This window comes from Marmota flaviventris (assembly GCF_047511675.1).
Source record: "Marmota flaviventris isolate mMarFla1 chromosome 5 unlocalized genomic scaffold, mMarFla1.hap1 SUPER_5_unloc_1, whole genome shotgun sequence".
Taxonomy (NCBI): domain Eukaryota; kingdom Metazoa; phylum Chordata; class Mammalia; order Rodentia; family Sciuridae; genus Marmota; species Marmota flaviventris.
In genome coordinates, this window is record NW_027287679.1 from 963,135 (window position 1) to 973,585 (window position 10,451).

General features: G+C 43.1%; 1 protein-coding gene across 1 annotated transcript; it reads left to right on the forward strand.

The window, feature by feature from the left end:
- The first annotated feature begins 7,924 nt into the window (after positions 1-7,924).
- Positions 7,925-8,860, forward strand: LOC114084508 (olfactory receptor 2M4-like). Its single transcript, XM_027925586.2, has one exon. The coding sequence runs from the start codon at positions 7,925-7,927 to the stop codon at positions 8,858-8,860; it is 936 nt and encodes a 311-aa protein (XP_027781387.2).
- Positions 8,861-10,451: the final 1,591 nt, after the last annotated feature.

The following is a 10,451-nucleotide window of genomic DNA, read 5'->3' on the forward strand; positions in this document are numbered from 1 at the left end:
TATGTATTAATATAATCTATGTTTATGTCTTTAAACAATCTGGAGTTCAGTTTCTATATATTTTTAGGTAGGAACACAATTTGTTTTACTCTGCATACTGAACAAATTTTTTTCCACACCAAATGATAGCAATTTTTGTTCTTTTGATATATAATTTATTCTTTATTAGATAATACATTTCTGAAATTATGAAGTTTTTTCGTATTTTTGTTAGTGCATTGTAATTGTACCCACTGGGGGAATTCACTGCCACATGGTGGTACACACGCACAATGAGACAACCCAATTTGGCCAATTTCATTACCAGCCTTTCCCTTTCCCTCCCTCCCCCACCCCTGGTCCTTTCCTCCCTTATACTGAGCTCCATTTAACTTTGATGATCACCTCCCCTTTTCTCCCCTCACCCCAGTCTTCACTTATGAGAGAAAACATACAACCCTGTATTTACTGAGTTTGGCTTAGTTTGCTTAACAAAATATTCTCAAGTTCCATTCATTTTCCTGCCAGTAACATGATTGTATTCTTCTTTGTGGCTGAATAAAGCTCCATTGTGAATATGCACCACATTTTGTTTTCCTTCATCTGTTGATAGACACCCATGCTGGGTCCATAGTTTGGCTATTGCCATTATACTGCTATAAAATGGGTATGCATATGTCACTGGAAGTATGATGACTTCAATTCTTTAGGATAAACATCCAGGAGTGGTTAGACCTACAGGTCCCGCGTCAGAGAACGCCACCAGGAGAAAGTCCGTCACCACCGCGGAGTTGGGCATGTGCGGCCGCAGCTCTGCCTGGGAAGGGGAGAGAAGTCAGGGAGCCATGGTGAGCAAGTGCAGCCTGCACCTCCTCTTCCCACTTACTTACTTATGTGTGTGTTCTGTGGTCTGGGGACCAAAGCCAGAGCCTCGGGTGAGCTGGGAAAATGCTCTACCAAGGAGCTACACCCAAGCCCTTGACCTCTCCATATTCTAACCTGTACCTGTGGACCTAGCATTTTTAAAATGATTCTCCATTGGAGTAGTGACGTTCCTTTTATTCAAATTGAGAATATGCTACTTTGTTATTGATGCTATTTTTCATAAGTTTCTTAAAGATTGAGGCTTATGCAACCTTGTGTATGTGATCAGGTAAACTTTGTGATATTATATCATGTTTTAATACTGAATAAGTTGCAATATCACTAAAATATTTTTGTCATTAATTCTTTATATATATAGTTTTGGGTACAGAAGTTGGAAACTGTTCATCCTTATTACCATGATATTATCTTGATACATTTAACAATTGAACAGATTCTGTGTTCTAGATAGGATCTTGTTGTTGCTTGTTTACTTGTTTTTAGTGGTGGGGGTACAGTAGTTTTCAGACATTAGGAGCATAACTTTGATTCCTAGCTATCTAGTTCAAAATCCCAGTTTTCATCCTGATGTAAAATGGGCATTTATTTGAGTGTGTGCTCGCACTGGGATTGAACCTAGCATTTATGCATGCTGAGTGTGTGGCCCACCACTGAGCTACATGCCAGGCCCTGAGCAGCGCATCAACAGGCCCAGTCTCTGCTTCTTTTTTGAGCCAGATGAATGCTCTCCTCCTTCTTACAATCCTGGACAGGATTAGATAAGCTGACATGTACAGCATCCTTGGGAATGACCCAGGACCCTGCAATGTTGCTGAGATGCCCCTTGCTTTCACTGCCAAGAGCCTTGCTATTGTGATTGTCCTGTCTCACTGCCTGAAGAGAACGTACTGCCATGGACACTTTCTAGGAAGTGTTTGCTTATCAATTCTGACTCAGTATGGGGGGCATTAGTACTGTAACCTCTTTACAGAAAGAATTCCTGTCCTATTTGCAGCTGCTAGGTCAGCATAACAGGCTGCCCCTCTGGTGGCTCTGCTAGGGTCATTTTCAATGACAACAATGATCACCATTTTCAGTGACAGCTACCCCAGAGAAAACCCACGGTCGGTTTTGATGTCCTACCCACCTGAGCTTGGTGGGTCAGTGGCAGCCCTCCCCCTCTCCTTGGCTGTTCCACTCCCTGCCACCAGTGGATCTGCTTGCTTAATTGAACGAACTGTTCAGTTTTATGACACTATTAGTTTGGGAGAGCTTTCACGGAAGTGGGACTCCCGATGAGCTATGTCACCACCACACAGCTGCATCTCAGTGAACTCCTGTCTTCCCAGAGGGGACTGGGAGCTGGTTCACAGCAGTGAGCAGGATGCCTCAGAGGGATGCAAGGGATGGGTTGCAGTGTCAGGACAGTAAGTGCCATACCAGCAAACACCTCCTCACTGCATGTGAGAACCCTCCCCTTTTATGCTGGCTTCTACCACACAAGGTGCCCAAATGCAGATGTACCAAGTTTTCAAATACCAGCAAAGTCTAAGTGTCTCCCCATTTAAAGACCCCAGTATGGCTTGGGGATGCAGTGGGGGGCAGAGGCTTGGCCAGTACATGCAGGCCCTGGGTTCCACCCAGCACCACACACTCCACTGAGAATTGTAGTGTCTGGTTACAGTCTCCAGTTTACGTTTATGTACACAGGCAACCATTCTTCCTTATTCCAAGCAAGTATTTTAAGTACTCAATTCTAAACATCTCCAAGTCAGAGGTCCCAGGAGGAAATCAGAGAGCACTGTCTCCTGGCAGAAAAGGAGCTTGGCACAGGTAAATCTCACACTCTGTATGTTTGGAAAAACCAATTTACATTAACTTCATCAATATCTCTCTAATTCACTTTTTCATTTTTTATACTTGTAGGGCATGATGTAACATGGGGAATGTTGCATCAGAAAAGAGGAAAACCTAACTTGCTGGCTGTTACCTGCTTCCCAGTCCTGGGGCCACGTGTGGCTAAGATAGCGCCTGGCGATTAGCCAGAAGGCATTGCCTTGAGCTGTGATGGAAATTGGACCACCTCTAGGATAGGCTCAGAACCCTTCTGCCCTCACCGACAGCTCATGTCTCCCATTACTGCCTGTAGGATGGGTGTACACATGAACTCTCCCCACCCTGCTGACCTTTATCCTGATTGGCTCCTGTACATTATATTAGCTGTGTGTGTTTTCTCAATGAATGAGATCCTGCTTTGACTGTTCTCCCTGGCGCGTCTGAAAGGGAGGGCTGGGTGTGGGCGGCCAGTGGACCTTTACCTTTCTTGGTTCGTCCTGGTCGGGTTGTGCTCTCCTGCAGGTCAGGAGGGAAGTGGGGGGAGGGCTAAAAACCCCTTGACACATACTAACAAAAAGGATGGTGGAAACCATCATTCTTAAGGCTTATAAGGGGAAAAACCTAAATGAAATTGAGACTTTGTGGTCTAGAAAGAGCCCTGTGGTAAAATCCAACGACACTGCAGATGCAAACTGGGTGATCACCTCATCACTGACGCTTTTCCTGCAGGAACTCTGGCCATGAAGAAATGGTACAGTGTGGCCTGTGAGTGCACAGTTACAGTTAAGAATACTTATCCAACTAGCCCATGCAATGGACCCTTCATTAGAGGGGAGAGAACCTGGTCCTTGGGTGCTCACTCACAGTTGACCAAGCTGCACTAATCAGCTGTCACAGGAGGACTGACACAGGGTGGCTCTGTGTCCAAGTGTTTCACTCCTGACCTTTACATATTACCCACTGGGAGGCATACTACTGCACAAACAATACTTATTGAGCACCTAATATTTGCTATGGATTATTATAAAATATGTAAATAAACTAAGGAAAAAACAGAAAGATAAAATCTGATGTGTCTATTCAGGCTGGATGAGAGGGTAGAAACAGGCTTTAAAATAAATAAACTATCTATTGTATTAGGGGCTATATTGTAATGAAAGTTTTAAGGACACAGGGAACTGCAGTGTTCTTAGGGTCAGTGTGTTAAGTATATTCATATTGTTGTAAAACAGATTTCCAGAACATTCTCATCTTCCAGAAATGAAACATGTCTGTTATATAGCGACACCCGCTCTCTCCTCCCAGGCTCTGTGGCCACCATTCTGCTCTCTGTTTCTATACATTTGATGGCATCAGCTTCTCATGTAAGCTGAGTCCATCTTCTTAATTTTGCCTTCTTGTGGCTAGCTTATTTCACTTAGTGTAGTGTCCTCAAAGTTCACATATGGTGTGGCAGGCGGCATGGTCTCCTTTTTTTTTAAGGCTGGTTAACGTTCAGTTGTGTGTATACACCATCCGCTGAGGGACATCTGCGTGCTTCCAACTCTTGCTATTGTGAATAGAGCTGATGTGAATATGGGTTTGAAGGGCCTTGAAGGACAGTGTGACATTTGGAAAGGCAGATGGCTGGGAGCTTTCTGAATGGCCAGAAGCCGGGGAGAAACAGGCCTCAGAGAGCAATTGTATGACAAAGAGTTTCAACATGAGGCTAAGTTGTCGAAAGCCAGGTCACAAAAGTTGTATAAGGGAGTTTTACTGTTTGGGATTGAAATTTGTGAAAGGGCACTGAATAATTTCAAGTTTAAAAAATGGTTTTGGGCTTTGCATTTTAGAAAGGATATTGTTTTAGGCACATAAAAGCTTTTGGAGTGAAGAGAGGTAAGACAGAAAGATTGGGTTGTTTCAATGTTAGAAAAGTGAATTCAGTGAAAATCCCATGGGATACATCATAAAGAGGTGGGCCACTCAGAAGTCCTTATGAGGACTTTGGACCCACTTGAACTGTTGGAGGGGTGCACACATACTGTTTATTTAGGCTTATTTCAGCCCATCTCTGAGGAGGTGTCCTAGGGAAGAGGCAGAAATGTAAGCACCACTGAGAAGGCAGGCTGACGGCCTCAGTTCACTTTGAAATGAATATTCCCTCTTTTAATCCCAGCCTTATTTTCTTTTAATTTGTGATGATGTAACTTCATCATTAACACTGCTCACTTTTGAAGGAGAAGTAGGCAGTCATCCTTTGAACTTCACGGCAAATAAAGCTTGACAAATACCAGCAGGATTAACTAGAGTCTGGGGACACCAGGGAAATTGCTTCCTGGGAGATGTTCCAAGGCCGCCCAGCTGTGGTTGAAGTCCAGGAGCTGAATGCTCCCAGAAGGCAAAGGATTTAAGGTCCAGGATGCCCCGAGATGGGTGGGTCTCTGGAAGTCCTTCAGATTGAGTTCAGGCTGCTTTAGAATCTTCTCTAAAAGAGACAGAAGGGAAGGCTGAGCAACAGGCAGAGAGTGAGATCACCTCCCCAAGATCAAAGAGCCAGGCTAGTTGGTGAGTTTGTGCCTTGGCCACTACATGTGAGTAGGACAGCATGAGGACAGGGCGAGGTCATCTCTCACATGTAGGAGCTGGGGAGAAAAGGGAGAGAAGGGGGACCTCAGGAAAACAGGAGGGAGAGCTTTGGAGAGAGGAGGGAGGGCAAGGAAGGCTCCGGGGGCTGCATAAGCCAAATGTGCTGTGTGAACATAGGAATGCACCACAGTGAGATGATGTGTGCGAAAACGTGTTCAGAGCATTATAAAGGATTCCACAGTGTGAACACGCCTCGGCCTGATGGTCAAAACTATTGGGCATATTCTGCAAATTCTTCACATTGTAGATAGCTTTTCATGACATCCTGGGAATGTCACTGTTTCCTCTGAAATCCTGACTGTCCCTGACTGTGAAGGAGAAGGGAGAAAGAGACAAGTTCTTAACGGTGAAATTATTTTGATTTACTAAAATGTTTATTAAAGCTTGATGGTAAAGATATGACCCACAGTGTGACCCACAGAGGAATTATTCTCCGGTTTCACTATTGGCATACATGATTTTTTTAAAGGTGTGCTTCCATGTCCAAAAGTTAGAACTGGGAATGGAAATTGTTTCTTGGACTATTGACATTACGTTTCAATTCAGTGAAAAAAGGAAGCCATGCCATTTTTGAGTATCATTAAAACTAGCAAAAGGGTCTTTATTATTTAATTTGATATTTTGAAATGAGTTCTGCCATTGATTATAATTGACAGAGTTCATGTAGAGTATTAACACATACTAGAACCTTTTCTGGAGAAAATGTCAACATCAGATGGAATTTAAACTAATTTTCACATCACTAATAAAGTGCTGTGATGAGCAAAGTGTGCATATCATCGATATGTAACTTGGAGTTTGCCCTGTCCTTGGAAGGAGAATAGAATATTTGTTGATGAACAAAATAGTAATATAGCTTTTTGATATTAAATAGAAATAAACTTTATATATCTCCATCTTGTCATAGGTCAAAGAGATTTCTAAGAGGGAAAACATAGATAACTGTATTTCTTTACAGTTTAGTTGGATTCTAAAGAACAAATTTGAAAACTATTACCTGCTTAGTATTTCCTTTATTAAGGATAAACACTCCCAGCTATCCCTGTCAGTTGATAGAATAACTCAATATCACAAACAATGATCAAGGGACTGGGGTATAGCTCAGTTGGTAGAGTGCTTGCCACGCATGTAAAAGGCCCTGGGTCCAACCCCAGCACCACAAACAACAACAACAATAAAACAATGATGATCAAGGAGCACAAAAATTTTTCTTTATAGAAAAGTAAATTTAAAAAAATTAATAAGTAGAAGATAATGATAAAGATGTCATTATTTCAAGTTTGAAGTCCTAGGAATTCAGAAGAATTTTGGTGACAGCGATATATATCAGACAGAAATAAAAGTGGGTCTTGCTTTGGAAAACATCATTTAGGATAAAATCAATTTGAGAAATATTTATGGGCTATGATATTTTACAGGCATGGTAAGAATATGGAGGTTAGATGAAAATAACTGATGTAGCATTTTACAAAGATCTGATTGTTAAGTTTCCCTTTCAACACTCTGTCTTTCCACTGTTTATTTATTTCCTGATTTTTTTAAATCATCCAGTCCTGAAATTCAACATCTGGGAAATCATCTCAATGCAAAACCATTCAATATCACGCCACATCTGCCCTCAACCTAAAACACCTCTTGATACTTGTTGGATGAGAAGCAGCTGAAGTGTGTAGCGTGTGGTCTGATCCTTTGTGCCTCAGGGTCCTCTGTCACTCACAAGCACACCCTGGATGCTGTCCCTGGGGAGCTGGGTTGGGGCAAGTACTGCTCACCTCCCTCCCTGCTTGTAAAACAAGCTCCCGTACTCCTCAGGTTGGCATGTCACGATGAAGCTGTCAAAACCAGAGGGGGCTCCTCTTCTGTCTCTACCTGTGCATCACACTCAGTTTGTAACATTTTGTGATAGGGAGGAAATGGATTTCTAAGGTATAAGCAAAAAACAAAATCTCCAGCTGTGCTCCACATACACACAATTAGGAGAAGCAAAACTATTCCCCAAGGAGAAGTGAGTATCATGTTCTTCAATGCAGTGATATTTTAATGGACGTCTTCATAGAATAAGACCAAGCTCCAAGACTTGATCTGAGCTAGGAGAGTTAAAACACATCTACTCTCTGAGTTAATGTGCACAGGGGTCCACAGCAGGGAGCATCACTGACCTCATCTAATCTTTCACTGGGTGGGGGCGGCAGGGGTGGGGTGGTAGGAGGAAGACATGAAAGCCGGGATTTTAGCACTGAAGACCAACAACTGCAGGCATAGGCAGACCAGAAGGAAACGTTCAGTACCAACTTTCCTGGGATAGGGATGAAGGTGACCTTCAGCAACAGAGATATGTGATCATTGTTCCTCTTATGCTCTCTGTATCCATGAGTAAGCTTTTAGAAACTTTAGGTAAAATAAAGAAAATGCATACTAAAATCATTCTCTAAGGTTGAATGAGGAGCCTCATGGCTCACAGCTATTAAGGGAGGCAGGTGGAGGCTGGTGAGAAGGTCTCGCCTGCCTCCGATGCCCCGTCCAGCAAAGGTCCTTGCTGCACCATGCACTGGAAAGCTGAACTAATAGGTAAGCTTCTGTCTTCCCTGGGACTTTCAGATAAGGCAAATTATTGAGGATGCAGTCAGGAAACCGGACGTCTAGCCCTGTCTTCGTCCTGCTGGGCATCTTCAACCACAGCCCCACCCACACCTTCCTCTTCGCTCTGGTCCTGGGCATCTTCACAGTGGCCATCATGGGGAACTCCACCATGGTGCTCCTCATCCACCTGGACGCCCAGCTGCACACCCCCATGTACTTCCTCCTCAGCCAGCTCTCCCTCACGGACCTCATGCTCATCTGCACCACCGTCCCCAGGATGGCCTTCAACTACCTGACTGGCAGGAACTCCATCTCGCTAGCAGGCTGTGGAGCCCAGATATTCTTCTATGTGTCCCTGCTGGGAGCTGAGTGCTTCCTGTTGGCTGTCATGGCCTACGACCGCTATGTGGCCATTTGCCATCCCCTTCGGTACACCATCCTCATGAGTCAGAAACTTTGTGTGCTCATGGCGGTGGCTTCCTGGATCTTGGGGTCTCTTGATGGCATCATTGTGCTGGCAGCTGCCCTGTCGTTCTCTTACTGTGGCTCTCTGGAAATACATCACTTTTTCTGTGAAGTGGCTGGCCTCTTGCCTCACTCCTGCACAGACACGTCTGCGTTTGAAAGGCTGATGTTCGTCTGTTGTGTGGTGATGCTCATCCTGCCAGTTTCAGTTATTGTCACGTCCTACTCCCGTGTCCTCCTAGCTGTCCTCCGCATGGGCTCTGGAGAAAGCCGCCGCAAAGCCTTCACCACCTGCTCCTCCCACCTCATGGTGGTGGGACTCTACTACGGGGCTGCCATGTTCATATACATGAGACCGGCCTCCATCTACACAGCGGAGCAGGACAAGATGGTGTCGGCCTTCTACACCATCCTCACCCCCATGCTGAACCCCCTCATCTACAGCCTGCGCAACAGAGAGGTGTCCAGGGGGCTCAGGAAGCTCCTGAGGAGAGGAAGGTTACTGTGACTTTCTCCAGCGTCTGCTGAAGGTCTGTCCAGGATGCTGGCCTTCCAGGCCAGGGGTCCATCTGCAGGTTCTGACCTCAGTGGAGAGCAGGGGTTGCAGTTTTCCTCTGTGTTTGGAAAGATACCTCTGTGTTCCTGATTCATTCCCACCTGTACTTCAGGTTTACCGATGCTCAGACCTGTCCTGGCTATTTTAATCCTGATCCTTCTTTATTTCCTTCCCAAGCATTTAGGAACGGGGAGTCTTTCCAAATAATTTTTATGTCTATATAAAATATTTAGCATTTTATGACAGGGAGGAAATGAATTTCTAAAATAAATAAAATACCTCTTAGAAATTTATTCCTTTTTCATCTTTAAATTAAAAGTGGATACTTTAATGAGTCCAGAAGCAACATCACTTCCTTTTGGCTGCAGAATCATCCTCATGATTGTGATCGTTTTACTCCTCTCTCATTCTTACATCAACAACCGATCTGTTTGGAGACGTTAGCAAACTCTCAGTTTCAGGAACTGCTGGTCATAAATTTTTGCACAGCTCAAAAGTGACTTATTATACATAATCCCATAAAACTCACTAAAGTTTTATTGAAAAATATTTCTGGCCTCTAAATCTGTCCAAATTAATTAATTAATATCCATAAGTTGCCCATACTTTGATAAAACATTTATGTTCCCAAGCTGTTTTCACAAGATTGTAATCTGTGTATGTCAATCTGCAATATTTTTGAGAATTGAAGTCAATCATTGCCTGGGTTTCTGTGCTTATATTTTAAATCGAATCTTTGTTGCATCATGTGTATTATTTAAAAATTTTTTCTAACTAAACCTTCAGCTTATGCTTTAATGATATGACCATGTGTTATAATCTATTTCATTCCTTGGGGCACTATAAAATATTTTTGGACAATTAGAATATTCTTAATGCTTTTGTTTTAGGTAAATTTAACAAGGATAGGTGTACATTTCAGTGGATGTTAATATGTTCACATATTTGTGCAAACATCACTCCAAAAAGAAAGCTCATAATCTCTAGCAGTTATTCCTCATCCCCTCCTGCTCTGTCCTTGGCCAGCACTGCTTTGGCTGTAGATTTGCCTGCTGGGTCGTCATACATGGATGGGATGTGGTCTTTGGACTGGCTTCTACTTAGTATAATGTTTTCATGTGTCTTGTGGAAGCATGATCAGTGCTACATTCTCACATGCAAATTAGCAATATTCCTTGAAAAGATTGTCCTACATTTTATTTGTTCAGTCAATAATTAAGTTTTTGGAATATTTTCTTATTTTGACTCTCGTGAATAATGCTATCTCAAGCATTCATGCACAGGTTTTCATGAGACATGTTTTCAAACCTCCTGTGTACATACCTGGAGGTGGTTTTGCTCCAGCATGTGGAAATTCTCTTTAATTTACAGACACTGATCAGCTGGTTTTAATAGTGGCTGCAAATTGTTTCCTCCAACAATGTCTGAGGGTTTCAATAGCTTCACATCCTACCCATCCTGTGTTATTCTCTCCTTTTTGGGTTTTAGCCATTCTATTGGGCAGGAAGTTGTATTTAATTCATTGTGATTTTGATTTATATTA